This window comes from Chanos chanos, chromosome 11, assembly GCF_902362185.1.
Source record: "Chanos chanos chromosome 11, fChaCha1.1, whole genome shotgun sequence".
Lineage (NCBI taxonomy): Eukaryota > Metazoa > Chordata > Actinopteri > Gonorynchiformes > Chanidae > Chanos > Chanos chanos.
In genome coordinates this window covers 2,707,448-2,725,000 of record NC_044505.1, presented here as the reverse complement: position 1 = coordinate 2,725,000, position 17,553 = coordinate 2,707,448, and the positions used below count along the sequence as shown (strand labels likewise).

Sequence of the window (17,553 nt, the reverse complement as noted above, 5' to 3'; positions counted from 1 at the left end):
AACAAACAGGTAAAAAAAAAAAAAAAAAACCTTAAAAAGAGAAATTAAACATGCTCATTGTCCTAACCAACGTGAATGTTTGTATTTAACATATTTATAACCTCTAAGCGTTCACGGTCCAAAATATGGTCTTTCACAGGTACCGTTATCATCTCATGTTTAGACAACAAAGCCCATGACTCTGTGAGACCCCTGTGCCAAGGTCAAGCGTAATCAAAGATGCAGAGAACCCAATCCACACACACACAACAAAAAATAATAACCTGAAGGACGTTTTTTTTTACCGCACATGGTCGTCGTTGAGCGGCTCCTCAGGTACACACCTGCGCTTTAAAGTCCTCGTAAATCAGGGGAACGGCGCACTGACACAGGCTTTCAGAGAGATGACTTCACATCATGAATACAACTTTCTTTTGCTCTAACGTGGCCAAACGCCAAAAAAAGCGGCCCGCTCTTAGCCCGTCGTAAATCGTCTCCAACCTTTTGAAAGCTGTCAATGCCTCGAGCCTCCCGCTGCTCCGCGTTCCGTCCCCATCCCGGCTCCTTTTAATTCCCATCGCTATAAACCTGCTGGGCTTCCAAAAAAAAAAAAGAAAGAAAGAAAATAACCCCTTCAAGCAGAGTTGCTAGCCTGCTAGCTCCACTCATTAAAACGTCTAAGCGCTACGTTAAACTCTGACTGACCACTGGTGAGGAGGATGTTAGCCTCGCGCGGAAAATCACCCTGACACCCAACAAAGTCTGGATAAGCCCTCTTATTCAAGTCCCAACTTGACTGCTGTTTTGGTTTTTTTTCGTTGTTGTTGTTGTTGTTCATGTGAGCTTGCACTCATGCAAAAAAAAAAAAGATTCATCTCGTCAACAAACCAACAAAAGATCCCGATCAGCGATATCAGATGAGGTGAGCTAGTCACGGTTTTCACCAAAAAAAGGAAAAAGGGGTCTTTGTTAAGGCCACTGAACCTGAGGTGAGAAACACGTGTTTTGGGGGAAATGATGTCTTTAGCGACACATGTAAGAGGGGAGGCTTAACGGTCTGGATAGGTTGTGTAAAGAGCACTCCACGAGGGTAAGGAGACACGCCCTCTAACCTGGGGCCTTTGGCAGGGCAAAAAAAAAATGAAAAGCTCTGTTTTCAGATTGAACCATAAACTTTGGTACGGTTAAACAAGGTGTCTAACCCCTCTGTAACTTTCCTGCGATCCATAAACAACCTCACTCTTAAAGACAGTTTCAGGTACTGTTTTTGCTTGTGTAAGGTGTAAACTGGGGAGGGAAAAAAAACAAAACAAAAACAAAAACAAAAAAAAAACCCCACACAGCGACAACGGCAGTCTGCATCTTTTCGTTGTCTGAGGAAAGAGCTTAACGCTCTAGCCAATCATCTCCATTTCCTTCTCTTCAGACAGACACACTGAAACCAGCTAATAAATCACATCCCACTTTGGCCAGAGCCATGCAGCCCACTGAGGGCCAGTAGCTCCAGCTCCCAGGGACCTGTTCGTCCATCCGTCCGGTCCTTCGCTCCATGTGACCAGGGTCTGTTGAAGGCCCCGTTGTGGAGGAGAACGGATGCACTCGTGTGTTCGCGACAACAGAGGAAAAATGCCCAGGGCTCGTAGGCCGCCGCCCCCCTCCTCCTCCTCCTCCTCCTCCTCCACCTCCCCTTCCCCAGCTGAACTAGCATGCTGTTCCTTATAAAGCCCTGCCAACAGAATGCCTGGGACTCCTGCGAGATGGTTATTACTCAGTCTAAGGACCAGCTGTAGCCAAAGGGCTGCTCTCTGAGCTGTAGATCTCGATGTTGTGACTTGTCAACATGTGGAAAAATTGTTACCAGGGTTTCGGGCACCTCTATTCCACACAGGCTTTGATTGAGAAGGGGTACCGGGGGGACTGCGACTGGATATTGTTTTGATAAAAAAAACAAAAACACAAAAACACCTTTTCCATGACAACTGAGCTTTCATTTCATTCATGCAGCATCACCTTCCTGGTCTTATGTCACCACCTACACTTGACACTACCAAAAAACAATTAAAAAACTATTACTTTTCAAAAGGGGGAAAAAAGATGAGGAGAGAGAGAGAGAGAGAGAGAGAGAGAGAGGGAAAGAGAGAGAGAGAGAGAGAGAGAGAGAGAGAGAGAGAAGGCTCAGTAAAGCTGGCTACCTACTGCGTTACCTGTGAAGATATTTGTCCAAGACAACGAACACAAGCAGCCTAGTAAACATCTGACCTCGTTACTACCTGTCCTGGAAAAACAGCTTGACCTTTCAAACACCTTGCACGGCGAGTCCGGGAAACAACATTCCAATGCCCCTTGCTTTCTTTCTTTCTGTCTTTCTTTTTTTTGTCAGGTCAGCCATCTTAGACTCTCTCTGACCTTTTCCTTCCGGCTGACAGTAAACCTGATTGTGTTCATCATGTTCATCAGGTTGCATACAACACTGTCAGATCAAATGACTAGCAAAAGTGAAAAAATAAACTCAAAAAATAAATAAATGGAACTCAAAAAATAAATAAATAAAATAATAATAAATCACTCAAACAATTTTTGACAATGACTCTTGAAGCTCCAGCGAACTCTACCTCCGAACTGTACCACTTCACCTGTCTAAAATCTCTCTCTTCAAACGGCACACAGAGAGTGGCTTTGAGATCGATAACTTTTGTAACGACAGAAACCAGCGGCAGGAGACCCCGTAATTAACCTGCACGTTCTGGTTCCAAGACGTCGCTCTGGAACATATCTGGAACAAACGCCTGTTTGAAGAGCCCATCCACTGACGTTTCATTCATTTCTGAGCCCGGAGCCTGTGCATCATTACTCAGCTGGGCCGAAACGGGTACACGAAAGAGGCAGATCTCGCTGGTGGGCGGGTGGGGGGGGGAAGTGGAGAGGGTTGGTTCTTGGCAGATACTCCCAGCGAATCAGATGCCAAGAGCGAAATGGAAACCTCCTTTCATTTTCCTTTCTCCCCACCCTTATAATCCAGCATTTTTCGGGTCCACAGCCAAGTCAAGGTCGTTAGACTCGGCGGAGCGGAGCAGAGAGTCCAATGACCCGCCATTACGGTATAGGTAGAGACGGATCCCGCGCGCTTTAGCCGCTGGCCCTGAGCCCCATCAGGAGAGCCCCGTCAGACCCTGCCTTTAGAAACGCAGATACAGCGAAGACGAAGGGCAAAAAAAGGAAACGTCTGCCGACTTGTAAAAGGGGAGGGGGGGGGGGGGCACTTAAGCTAATGGCAAAAGGTCAATAATTGTGTGCTCTGTGCTTCTCTACAAAATGGTGGCTGCAGACAAAGAGAAAAAAGTTCAGTCGAAGGGGGCGGGGGCCTCTAACCTCGGTTGACCTCTAAGACACGTCGGGGGGGGGGGGGGGGGGGTGTGTTTCAAATGTTTGAACTGAGAACAAACACTCCTAATCAAAGCTTTTCTTTTTTTGGGGGGGGGGGGGGTGAATTTGTTTTCCAGGAAGAGTTGATGAGCTCTGCCCCCCCTCAACCCCCACCCCCCAAAAATGATCAAAATGTATGAACTGAAAAAAAAAAAAGAAAAGAAAGAAAATTCATGTACACCAAGCACCATACTGAGTTCACAGTCACACTGAAGCCAAAGGTCACACTTAACTGTCTCAAACAGACAAAAAGAGAAAGGGAAAGAGAGAGAGAGAGGGGGAGAGAGAGAGAGAGAGAGAGAGAGAGAGAGAGAGAGAGAGTGTACCATTACATCAGCATCCTGAACCCGAATCAAAACTCTGTCAAACTCCAAGCAGCACGTTACTGGAGACTCTGTCCCCGTACAAACAGTCGGTCACCAACATCTGCCGGCATTCAGACCATAAAAACTGTTAAAGGATTCGGAAAAGACCATCACAAACATGGTCCTGGGTTCACGGCGTAGAAAAACACATGTTCTCCTAGATTCAGAACAGACAGTCACATACATGGTGCTGGGAAAAGAGCACACACAAATATATACCATCCTCCAGCACACAAGTAAAAAAAGGCCCAAGAAAAGACAATTACATGGACAAACAAAGCAACTTCTACAGGAGACCAGACTTATGAAGAAAAAGTGCATTTGTGGGTGTTGGGTTTTTTTTTTTTGTAAGGTAAAAAAAAAAAGAGAGATCCTGTGGGGGACTTTTTGTTTTGTTTCTGGCCTTTACAGCTACAACAAGTACAACTTTTCTTTCCATAATGGCAATTTCAGACACAAAGTAGCCTACAGTGTGCACAGAAGGAAGAAGCTCTGATTTAGCAATCCAGAGCAGATGAAGCAACTTTGGCTCCAATACAGCGGCTGTCACCTGGCTGGTGGCACAATGGCACTCTCCAACAATAATGAAAACAAACAGAGAGAGCAAGAGAGAGCGAGAGAGAGAGAGAGAGAGAGAGAGAGAGAGAGAGAGAGAGATTAAAATGAGGTGACACACCTCCAGAGGGTTGCAGGAAGACCAAATAAAAGATATTAGGGGTAATTCCAAACTTCAGTCTGCGGCCTTGCACAGCATTTGATAACTTAAAAGAGTTAGAGGGAAATCTTTTAACTGTGTTAGACGACTGTGGCCAGAGGAAGCTAAATTAGTCATTCAAAAATTCCCTCATTCAAAGATAGTTTTAGCAACAAAAAGGTATGTCAATATCTCATATTGGCTGCTAGTGCTTCGTGCGAACGTTTAAGTTATCGGTTGTTTTATTCTGAAAGGTTTTCTGAGTCGAGACAGAAAGGTCAGGGCATAGCAGTTCACCTTTCACTAGAATACAGTGGCCTTTGGCACATTCTGTACCAAGAACACAAACAGGAACACTGATATGCCGAGATTCACGTGGAGACCTCATAACCACATATACATTTGTTCTTATTGTGACCAACCGTACATCGCTACCGTTTTCCAGAATTCCTTTACATACAAGCGTTCCACATGCGTGAGCGGAATGTCGCGACGTTACGACTGTTGATGTAAATCATTTATGGGTATTTTGACAGCTCTTAAACACTGACACATTGATTAATTCGACATTAATCTGACAAGTGGTTTGAGCAAGAGTAACTCATCTGTGTGTTGTACGACACGTGGACTAAATGAGGCTTCACTAAGTATTAAAACATTATCAAATTTTCATAAAAATAACTGTGCTCCAGTTCAGATGTGCAACTTGGACCAAATACAGCTCAGGGACAGTTGCAAAAGTCATAACGTAAATGCTTTTGAAAATTACTACTGATTCCACCTGATGAAACGTTTCCAATTACGTGAAGTGTGCTAACATCATATTTAATCTAGCAGTTAAAATTGTCACATTTATCCAATTCATCGGATCATCGTTTTTCACGTTTTTACCTTATGGATCCTCTAGTGGCCAGCATGTGTAATTGCACTTCTTTAATACTGAGCTGATAAAAGCACAATCTTCAACATCCTGCTACAACAGGGTCAAATGCAAGAAAATAGTACTTTCTAGTTCCACCAAAACCAATCAAACGCACAACCGCTGTCACAACGGTTGGGTTGTTGATCGCGACGACGGTAGAGAAAAGAACGTTCGCCTCCGTGCCTGTGTTATTGATCGTAGTCTGTCTGCAATGAATGGCTGCAAAAGGAAGGAAAAAACCCTGAACTTCAGGTGACCGACCATGGCTTTGACACAGGCAGCCTGCAGACATGAACCCCACTGAACTGGGAGGGGTAGAAGAAAATACCTCATCTTAAAAAATCTTTCTTCGCCCGCACACTATTCGACAATTTAAAAGCTTTTTCGCTTACGAGTTAACCGAAAGCGTGCTTGTAAAACCGCAGCGAAGAAAGTTGGATGGTTATGTTTTAAAGAGAATTGAAGTTGCCGTGCAGTGCTACATAGCGCTATTGCTAGTAAAGACATGGGCATGGTAGCCCAGAGTCTAGCTCGTCTGATCCGGCTGACCCTTCATTTTATTGCGGCCAGATTCTCAGATCCTCCCCTTTCTCTTTCCCGAGTGTGTGAGACTCGCTTGCACGAACAGATATACGAAAAGGCGCTACCATAATGCGCAAATACAACAGATACACAAGCGAACTGGCCGCAACCTTTAGGCGGAACGGGACCTTTATCGATTATCTCCTATTAGAGCCAACGCTTAGAGCACTCATTCGCCTAGCCACTCATCGCCAACATGGCTGCCTAGCACAGACCTAAAAAAGGAGAAATAACCTACGCCGTGCCTTTGTCTCTTTCACCTCGTAACCCTAAACTACTGCGCAAAACACACACAGAAGCGTTTAAAAAATCGCACGAATCCAGAAAACGACTTACGTGAAGGCAGGCGCTTGGGTTGCTCCTGCTTCCTCCTTGGCATTTTCTCCCCTTTATCACATTCTCCTTCTTGTTTAGGGGTAAGAAGAAAAAAGGTCTTTTCCCATTGAATTTTTTTTTTTTTTGCGAGGTAGCCGGATGGCAGGGACTTGTCGTGCACCTGGCTGTCCTCGGTTAAGTGTATTGTTGGGCGCTCGGGAACGGTTGAGGAGGAGGTGCCGTAGTTGTTGCTGCCGTGTCTTGACTATGGCTGCTCTCGGTGTAAGTGTGTGTCTCCGAGCCCCTAACTAACACTAATGTCGGGATCAAAGGGCAGCTAACAGCAGAGCACACACACACACTCACTCACTCACTCACACACACACACACTCCCTCTCTCGCACACGCACATGCACACACACACACACACACATGCACACACACACACACACATACACACTCAGAGGAGCTCGTCCGCTACAGCATCGAGAAAGGAGCAAGGTGCCCCCACGCTTTCAGGGTGTATACTTACTGACCATGAAGCAAATACAAATTTATAACCCGAATTCATTTCAACGCATAATCGCGCGCGGACAATTCGGATGCGTTCCACGGACGTATGGACGTGTAGGGGGAAAAACGGAATCGGAATTTCAATTTTAATTACATTTCTCATGGAAATCAATAATTTATTTTTTATATAGGAGGGAGTTTAAAACATAAATAAATGTCGAGAAAAAAAAATCCTTTTTTTTTTTTTTTTACAAAAGTCGTAAAGTGGAATAGACGAAGTAATTCCAAATCACATTTCTACACTACTATAACTAACGAACACAGAAAAAAAAAATTACAGTATAATACATGTAATTGGCATAATTTGGCTTTTCAGCGAGATGGAGCGAGGGAGCGTGAAACCACCGAGGTACATAAAGTAAACAAATGTTCGAGATTGCTAATTCTAAAGCTCAACGCTGACTATGAAATGTGGCCCGGCATTGTTATTATTACTTTATTAATACTAATACCTAAACACACACACACACACACACACACATTCGCCTCACTGACAACAGAGTGGCTCGATCTGATGGCCACAGCTAAGGTATTAGCTCACAAATGCATTCTGAGATCTCTCTCACTCTTGTGTGAATGACGCTTCATCTCTCTTCTGTGTCTCTCTCTTAGTAAAGGCTCCAAATCTATGACTGCTTTAGTCATAGATGACTGCTTTAGGGCCCCATGTAACAAATGTTTTCCTTTTTTTTTTCCCTTTTTTTTCTTTTGGCCAAAGACGTGCCGTTCACACTTACACAAAAGCCTTTGTCTCTCTGTTTCTCACAATTACAATTAAAGCTTTTTGATTTTTTCCTTTCTCAGTTTTTTTTTTTTTTTGGTCTCTCAGGCAGGAAGAAGAACATGCTTACCCCCCCCCCCCCCCCCCCGCCCCCTCCCTCCTCTCTGTCAGGCTCCAGCAGGCTGCCGTTCTGTTGGACGCGTTCGTCCTTTCGCACCTCGTTTGGTGAGAGAAGAGGAGACTGCTGCAGACTCTGTTACGTTGTTCTGCCAGCCTAGCCTTCCCTTCTCCGACACTGGCACGTGCTGCTCGTTACCGTGGCAATTAGTACAAAGCCCAAATTAGCCCGCTCGCCTCTGCACAGGTGACTGGCAAGCATGCACGCAATCACACACACACACACGCACACGCACAAACACGCAAACACGATCTCTGTATTTAGCTCATCAGAATACATCACACCACAACACACTCACACACACACACACGCACGCACTCTCTGTCGTCCACCACACTGTGGTTACAACAAGAGTGAAACTGGTTGAATTGGGAGGTTCTGGAGGTGAGCAGAACCTTTAGGTTAATGTGGATTGTTTTACTGTTGAAAAGGAAGGAAAGTGTGACCAGTGGAAGTGTACCTTTGAAACTGTATGTCGCTTTGGTCAGACCTGTGTGTAACCGAGTCATTTCTGAAACCTCACCCCTCATTGGCCACAGCTGCGACCCCACACAAACTTGTCTTTTATTTAGTGTGCATAGAGGCGTGTGTGAAGTGTACACGCGTCAGACTGACGGACATGGGCACCTTCTTTTTCTCTTCGCTGGGATGAAAGACTGACAGAGAGGCTGAGTGGATACAGGGCTACCGTTAATTTCGCACGATGGTCTTTTCTGTGGATGTCAAATGCTGTAGATGAATGTTGAAAATATCTAATGAATCATTTCTTTATGGTGGATGTAGTGAGGAAGTTGTGTGTGTGTCTGTGTGTGTGTCTAAGTCGAGATCTGCTCTGGTTGTGTGTGTCTGTGTCTAGGTCGAGGTCTGCTATGTGAAGAGGTGTGTGTGTGTGTGTGTGTGTGTGTATGTGTGTGTGAGTCGAGGTCTGCTATGTGAAGAGGTGCGTGTGTGTATGTGTCTGTGTCTCAGTCGAGGTCTGTTCCATGAAGAGGTGTGTGTGTGTGTGTGTGTGTCTAGGTCGAGGTCTGTTCTGTGACCCCGGCGATGCCAGGCAGCTGAGGTAATGCGCACAGCCAGACAATCCTCTGATAGTAGCCATGGCAACGGCGCCATGACCTCACAGACTGCAGCGACCTAAAGGTTGTCTTAACAGAGATCGCCCTGTGCTCTTACACTGCTCTGGCTGTAACAAACGTCTGCTAATGAAACCACCCTTCACATTTTCATATCTGTTTCCCGTTATGTGGGCTCTTCTCACTGCACAAATCACCTGGAGGCATTTTACACGGCAGTATTTGCATAGAATTCCATATTTGCGAGTTTTGCCCCCACGCTGGTGATACAGCACACGTACACTCGGACAAAATGTCAGGTTTATATGATTCATTTTGTCCTTTACCACTAATGCTTTTTGCGCCAGCTAAACAGAGCTAGTATTTTGCATTTCACCTTACAACAATTCAATTTTTTTTAATTTATTTATTTATTTTATTTCTCATAAGACTAACTGTTTTGGGCCGCAAAAGAAATCATCATCCTAATTATGTTTCCTGTACCTCCTTCATAAAGGCAATTGTGCTGGGCAGTTTGGAAAGGGGGAAAAAAAAGAGCCTTATTTGGACTGTTGGCATTATTACTAGTTATTAAGACGTCTCCCTGCAGCAGTGCTGACTGTTAGTAAGCTAAATGAATTTCAGCTGCTTCAGTCGTGGGTAAAGAGAATTTCGAGGATTTCGAGGCAGAACTGTCCCCAGGGCTCTCCACAATGCCGCAACTGGCTTCATCTCCAACTCCTCTTCCTCCTTGTCAGAGCCATTTCACAGGGAGATGAGACTTGGAACTCTCGGTGTGGGTTTAGAATGATGACATCACAATGCAACTTACGTCGCTATGACAGGAGACGCGCTTCAAACTCCCTATCAGCTCATGACACAATTACACTACTCGCATGACACATTAATGCAACTAAACACAAACTGCATGCTTTGGAGTGAGCACGTCAACTTGTTGTACCCAAGTGACATTGCTACCCTCTGTACGGCTACTGATATTAAACTCTCATAAAACATCTTTCCTGTTTTATATCTCATTCATTAAAGGCTAAAGACAAGGCTTTTGAGGTGTCGTCACGTCGTGGAAAGCGCGGAAAATGTCCATTTGTGTTGCGTCTGTGTAATAATACAAAAAAAACCCCCAAACATTTATTTTCAGTAGAGTTCCTCAGCTCCAGGCCGTGACAGACTCTTTAGAGACGCTGCAGAAGTCAACATCTCCATTCCTCGCGCTGTTGTAGCTTCCACTCAGGGCTCATCAGGCCTCTTCAGCGCAGTCTTGTTTCATGTCCCGTCTATCTCCACTCAGGACTGCCTCTCCGTTTGGCCCTTAACGGAACCAGCACTTGTATCTTCAGTTTGTGTTTTTGCCTTAAGAAATTCCCAGGTCAGTCTTCTGATAACAACTGCTTTCCTCTGATGAAGAAGTAAAGCTATTCTGACTGTCTTTGATTTTTTTTTCTTTTCTTTTTAAATCCCCTCCAGTTGCTGTTTGTATTTGAAATAGTGGTTTCAGTTTTGTATTGTTTTTTTTTTAAAATTTATTTTAAATTGATCAGCTGTTGCCATAGCAGCTTGCTTGGAGCATGGAGGAGGGTTACGCTACCGTTTGTAAAGTTTTGCTCTAAACAGAAGCTTATGTTCTGTGTCTCGCTGCTGCAGCCTGTAGCTTCACTATGACAAATCCAGCCAGGGGTTAGTGCCAACATTGCTAAGCGTGCCACCTGTCCGCAGCTCCCTCTCACCCCCCCACCACCCCTCTCTTTCACCCCTGCTCTCACGTCCTCTTTCCCGCAACGTGACAGAAGCAGGTGCCCCCCACCCCAAGCCCCTCCCTCGCCAACAGCCTAACTCTTGCCCTTTACCCTTTAACACTAGCAAAGGACGCCAAGACACAGACACACTCACACACTCTGTACCCAGTGACTAGGGCCATCATGTCTCATCCCTGTCGTGTGTGTGTGTGTGAGAGAGAGAGAGAGAGAGAGAATGACAGATTTCTGGGCGATCGCTTTTCTCTCTGCCCTTTGACCTTTCGGGTCCTGAACACTCTGGGTATTTGTCATTGCCACTTTATCTGTGTGGACTGTCATTTGCCTGGCCCTGACTCTTGGAGAGAAAACACAACAACAAAAACAACAACAACAACAACAGCAACAGCAACAACAACAACAACAAAAGAGTCTGATGTATCTTCATAGTGTCATGTTTTTGAAATCCAGCTGTGGGGGGGACCACCAGACGTAGATAAATTCGATGTCCTGACCCATTACTGACACACCTACCACTTGTCTGGCAATCAACGGCTGAATTTTTTAGATAAGGAGTATTAGCACAGGTATTTTGTTCATATTGTGCAGCTGAGTGAGAGTGTAGTGGGAATGCATTTGGAAACCACTGGTTTGAGTGTAACGACTTTGGCCAAATTGCATTGTGGGAAAGTAACAGCACTTTGTGGTGCTCCTCTGAATAGATGTCATTTGGCACTGAAGAAATGTCATTTGGTACTTGATGAATGTCCAAGAAGAGCAACTGGACCAGGACAAAGAGAATCAGTTGATGTCAGTTGTGTTATCGCTCAAAACAAAATGAAATAACTTTGAAAGGAAGCCCCTTCCAAACAGACGGACTTTTATTCCAGGTTTTTTTTTTTTTTTCTTTCCTGTCATATTTTGACCTTTGCTCTCAGTGACCTCATCAGTTTTGGGTTAGCTCAGGGGTGGGTCACTCTCCACTTGGGAAGCTGTAAGATTTTGTTCCAGCCTTAATCTTACACCAGTTTCTGTGAAGTGTGATGATTCCAGCATTAAAAAAAAAAGAATCAAGGTTATCCAATAGGAGCCAAGGAACAGCTAACTAATGCTCTTATATGAGATTGTTATTTCAAGTTTTTTGGCAAAAGAAGAAATCCTGACCGGGATGGTGGATGAGCAAGCCTCTCCGATTCCACCAATCAGATGGTCATCATGACCACCGTCAGCTAAACCAGCTAAAAACTGCCAATGCACAACAGTCCTCTCAAAGGAGGGTTTCCGATTCAAACATCTCTCTCTCTCTCTCTCTCTCTCTCTCTCTCTCTCTCTGTATGAGTTCCTAGTCAGTCCTCGTTTTCTCAGAGATTCATTGTGTGGAGACATTTATTCCACCTCGTAGAGTGTTCGGCCTTCAAGGACTTTAATTGTTTTAATTATTTGATTACGCGGACATATTTCACGCTCCTCTTGTGTTTTGAAAGTGGCTTTCAGGTGACGGCACTTACGCGGCCCCATCCGCCACAGGACTTTTCCATTACATCTCACCCCAATAAATGCTTCCAATAAAATAAATATCTCTCATTTATCAACGTGTGTGTGTGTGTGTGTGTGTGTGTGTGTGTGTGTGTGTTTGTGTGTGAATCAGTGGAGTAGCGTGCTCTGATTAATGTCATTTCTCCCTACAAATGGAGCGTACTGAACATGTCCTGATAACTGAAATGTGTTGACTGTTGCAGCTTGATTTTATTGCCATGGTATGATAGGATATTGCCACCATCGCAATTTGGATTAACTTCCATAACACTGCTGTTCAACTGCCTGCCTCTGTGTGTGTGTGTGTGTGTGTGTGTGTGTGTGTGTGTGAAAGAGAGAGAGAGACAGAGAGAGAGTACGTGTGTGTGCGCGCGCGTGTGTGTGCGTGCATCTGTGTGTGTGTGTGTGTGTGTGTTTTAGAGAGGCTTTATGCTTTATGGGAGTTTTGCAATCTGTTAATTTTAAGTTCAATTCAATTTACCAATCTTCTCTTAACCCTCCAAGTAACAACTCTGCAGTTTTTATAACTGTCAGATTCATCTGTTCAGGAAGGGACACATTTCAGCGCTGTATGGGTCACTTACAGTAATCTGCAAAATCACTTTACTTTTCACAGTGTTACTGAGACAAAAAACAAAAAAAAAACCACAAACACAAACCCCCCCCCCCCCCCCCCTAAAATATTCAACCTCACCTCTGTGCAAATAAATATGCAAATGTGTCCAATTAGTTATTAAAAGTGAGCACTCACAGATTCAATAAGTATTTTAACATTCATATTACAGTTTAATGCAACGGATGGAAATGATAGTAAAACCCAGACGGCTATAATTGGATGGACTACGAGGGGTATATTGAATAATTAAAACGAATCGGCACATAAACGACAGCAAAGCTTTCTTCCTGCAATTAATTACTATTTGACTGACCAGTTCAAGACAGAAATAATAATGATGATAATCAACTAATTATTTTGAAGGCAAGAGAGCTTGTAGGAGGAGACATGGTTGGCAGTGTTTACAGTAGCTGGAGTCCTCATTCTCCTCTACGCGTCGTAATCTGAGCTTCCCTTGGCTTTGTTAGCCTTCGTTTTCTGTCTCTAGTGGGATTTCTGCCCTGACTCCATTTCCTTTTGTTTCTCTCTCTCTCTCTCTCTCTCTCTTTCTGTCGTTCTCTCCTTCTCTTCCACTCTCTCTCTCTCTCTTTCTCACTCCCTTTTTTTTCAGACTCCTCCCCCCTCCTCTGCAAACCCTCCAATGGGAGAGTCTTCAGGTGTTGACCTTATCGGGTGGAGGTCAATGCCAGGTCAGGGATCCGTTGCTAGGCAACCATCAGATAAGTGGCAGGAAGCTGGGGCGCTTGGTTTGCTCTTCTCTCTCTCTCTCTCTCCCTCTCTCTCTCTGTCATTCAGGCGCTCGTCATGTAATCTCATTCATTTACTGACAATCGAGCGTCACACAAGGATATCAGGCCTCTGGTTTTTTTTCCCCTGCACTAATGAAACACATTAAAATATTAATCCAAACCCAAAGCCGAGAGAGCACCGGCAGCTTCCTCTTGGCTGGCATTTTGTAGTAAATATGCCTGCGGATACTACCTGTGTCAGAACGCAGGCTTTTTGGTTCTATTTAACACGATCTGATCTGAGTCATGATTTTAAACGCTGCAACATGCTACCATTTTCAAATAACTCATAAGTACATTGTTATTATAGATGAAGACATCTGAGGGGCCCCTCATGTCCAGGTAAGGGATGTTATTGGTACTGTACCACTGTCCAGCTTTTGCCCACCTGTTTCTGGAGATAGTTGGACAACACTTTTGCTGTAATTGCCAGAGAAGAAATTCTTGCAGGACACGGTAGAAATACCGCGTTAGTAATGCACATGCACGTGATGTATGTGGGGTGTTTATATACATATGTGTGTGTGTGAGTGTGTGTGTGAGGGGCTGTAAGTATGACAGATCCATCAGTGACTCACGGGTGGAGGGCGGGTGTCCTGATTATCTGTCTCCTCTGAAAACGTCCAAAAATACAACGCGTATGGCACTGCAGTATATTTAGTGTGTGAATGCAAGGTCCCCACACACACACACACACACACACACACACACACACTGGTGCCACCTGGACACAACCCCAAGGTTTGGCTGTGGAGAGAGAGCGCCTGCGATGGGCTGATGACAACTGAAAGACAGGATCCTGTCACATTAAAAAAAAAAAGAGAGAGAAAGAGAGAAAGATAGAAAGAAAACACGGGGGGGGGGGGGGGGGGGGGGGGTGAGTGCCACCCACAGAATTACAGTGATTGGCAGTGAAGATGTCATTTAAAGAGCAGCAGGCCAGTCACATGGGAACTGAGTGACCGTAGAAATGAGAGATGTCACCCCACACACACACACACACACACACACACACGCAAACACACACACACACACACACTCTCACTCACACACACTCTCACACATACACACACACTCACACACACAGAAAGTCAAAACCAAAGGTTTGTGTGTATCTTTAGGTCTCCTCCAAACTCCTTCCCTCTCCTGACGTGACAGAAGACTCTCAGCATTTCTACCTGAATTTATGGATGAACTTGTGGGTTTCAAATACATTCAGTAAATAAATGAATGAATCAGCGGAGGACATTCTACTGCAAAGGCTTCACATTTTATGTGTTCAGTTAAAAACAAAGCATGCTTGTTGGTGGCGTCTCTGCAATGCTCCCAGGGTGACAGTCTCTCCGTCTCTCTCTCTCTGTGTCCTCCTCACTCTGAGCTGGCCTGGGGTTAACAGCAGGTCAAAGGATTTGGTCATCAGAGACTTGGCAAAGCGTGACCCCTGACCCCTGCTGGATGATGCACAGACCCTCTCGACGAGGGCTGCCGATTTGTCCCCTCCCTTGTTCCCTGTTGGCGCGCTAACTAACATCCAGCCCTGAGTGAGACTGGCACACTGGCACACTGCGAGAGCATGTTCTCGGGTCGCTGGGTGTCTGCCAGCTGACATTCCAGTGAGACAAACTGAGGCAGAGAGAGCGAGAGAGAGAGAGAGGGAGAGACAGAGAGAGAGAGAGAGAGAGAGAGAGAGAGGCCAAGGCAGATTTACCGAGACATCAGTTCTCCTGAGGAATGTGTCTGTAACACTGCACTCCTGTGAAAAGGATAAAGAAATTAGTGTCAAACGTAGCACTGTTTTCCACACACTCTCTCTCTCTCTCTCTCTCCATCTGTCTCTGTCTCTCTCTCTGTCTCTTCTCCTGTGTTTCAGTAGTGTTCAGTAGTGTTCAGTAGTGTTCAGTGTTTGAGTGTGAATGTGAAATCTCCTTGCAGCGTACACGCTGAATGGGAGAGTTGGGAGATCAAAAGAGCTTGTCCTCCTGTTTCTATGAATATTCAGCATACTCCTGTGAGGAGAGGAGAACTGCCTACCTCTGACTCACACCTCCACAGTGACAGCACAGACAACCGCTTAAATGGCAGAGTGGGAGTGAGTGAGTTTGTGTGTGTGAAAGAGAGGGAGAGTGAGCGAGAGAGAGGGAGGGAAAGAGACAGAGAGAGAGCGAGAGAGGGAGAGAGAGAGGGAGGGAGAGCGACAGAGAGAGAGAGAGGGAAAGAGACAGAGAGAGAGAGAGAGGGAGAGAGAGGGAGGGAGGGAGGGAGGGAGAGAGACAGAGAGAGAGAGAGAGAGAGAGAGAGAGAGATTCCTTCACTTAGAATGAGCAGAGGGTTTAATTTAAGAAAAGCAAGCCCTTGGGCCATGAGGAACTTTATATCTTTAATTCCGACTCTTCCAAAAGATGTTTGGAAAGAAGCAGAAGTAAAATAGGTGCAATTTTAAACTTCTTGCATTTTAAACTGCAGAGGGGTGTAAGTTAACTCTACTCCCAACATCTGTTTTCTGAGAGAGACTGAGGCTGTTTGCCTCGGGAAAAGATGGATTCAACCCAGAAAGTCTCTCAAACAAAGATGTTAAAAAAAAAGAAAAAAAGAAAAAACAGCTTGCATGGTTTCACCTTCCTGACACCTCAGCATGTGCCCAAGTCTTAACACACCGGCATCCTGAGCTGGTCTCAGGCATGAATAATCGTCTCTGATGTGCAGAGCCAAACACATTGAGTGAGAGAACGATCGTTTTCCGCCGCGTTCTGTCAACAGACCCATCTGGTGTGTGCTGAGGCTGGAGAGTTGAGACGGACGAAGACGGACGAAGACGCGATCCGTAAGACCTACGGCGAAAAACGGTCTGCACTCTAAGGGGCCGCACACGACCGGAGAAAAACTCATAACGAAGCCCCTGGACGAGGGGTTCTTTGTTCCAAATGTCACGATGCATATTTATGGACGCGACGGCGTGGTTCTTCATATGAGCACCATCCATCCATCCATCCATCCATCCATCCAACCATCCATCCATCCATCCCCCTCTCTCTCTCTCTCTCTCTCTCTCTCAGATGCGAAAGCACCATTTGGGCGACACAAGGGCAATTAAAGGAAGAACTTGATTAGACCAGGACACAACCTTCTTTAAAGAAGCCCTGTCTTTTTTCTGAAAGATAAAAAGATCTCTTGTGCGCATCAGGGAAACCCAGAGTAGAATGCATTTACCGCTAAAAGCACCAGATTACAGACAGATAAGATAGAGGAGGGGAAAAAACACATCTCTGTCTTTTTTTTCTTTATTACTGGAGAAGATGGCATATAAAATGGAGGAAGAAAGAGGAAAGATTGAAGATAAGGGCGCGAAGAAATGGGCTGGTGCCAACCATGACTCTCTCTGTCTCTCTCTCTCTCTCTCTCTCTCTCTGCCCCCCCCTCTGTCTCTCCCTCTCTGACTCTCTCTCTCTCTCTCTGTCTCTCTCCCTCTTTCTCTCTCTCTCTGCCCCCCTCTCTGTCTCTCTCTCTCTCCCTCTCTGTCTCTCTCTCTCTGTCCCTCATCCCCTCTCTCTCCCTCTCTCTCTCTCTCTGTCCCTCTCTCTCCCTCTCTCTCTCTCTGCCCCCCCCCCTCTCTCTCTGTCCCTCTCTCAGTCACTGAAGGGGGGGGGGGGGCATTTGGAGTACAGTGAGAATTGGGCTGGAGCCACGGTGACCCTCCACCCCCCAGGGCAGATGCTGGATGGGTGAACTGGCGACGGGCCTGCTCCCCTGGGGTGAGTGTTCGTGCCCCCAGGGCTGTGGTATGGAGGGGTGTTGTTAGTGGTGATGGAGGAGCATCTGTGTGTATGTGTGTGTGAATGTGTGTGTGTGCGTTGAGACTGTAGGCTGTTCTCAGTCACTGCTGTCCACACAAAGGTCCTTTCTTTCATCTTGGAGGGGCCGCATGGATTCCCTCCAAATTACAGACACCACTTGTCCCTCTCTCTCTCTCTCTCTCTCTCTCTCGCACACACACACACACAGACGCAAACACACATGCACATGCAGTTTCACAGTTCACGTTATAAGTGGTAGCCACCCGT

The 17,553-nt window shown here is 45.6% G+C and overlaps 1 protein-coding gene across 1 annotated transcript in view; it reads right to left on the bottom strand.

Moving 5' to 3' along the window:
- The window catches only part of znf827 (zinc finger protein 827), a 56,753-nt gene extending 50,284 nt beyond the window's left edge, over positions 1-6,469 (bottom strand). The window contains exon 1 of the mRNA XM_030788199.1: positions 6,302-6,469. Within this exon, the coding sequence (XP_030644059.1) occupies positions 6,302-6,344 (43 nt within the window). The 5' untranslated portion in view covers positions 6,345-6,469. The remainder of the gene's footprint in view (positions 1-6,301) is intronic.
- Between the last annotated feature and the right edge of the window lie 11,084 nt (positions 6,470-17,553).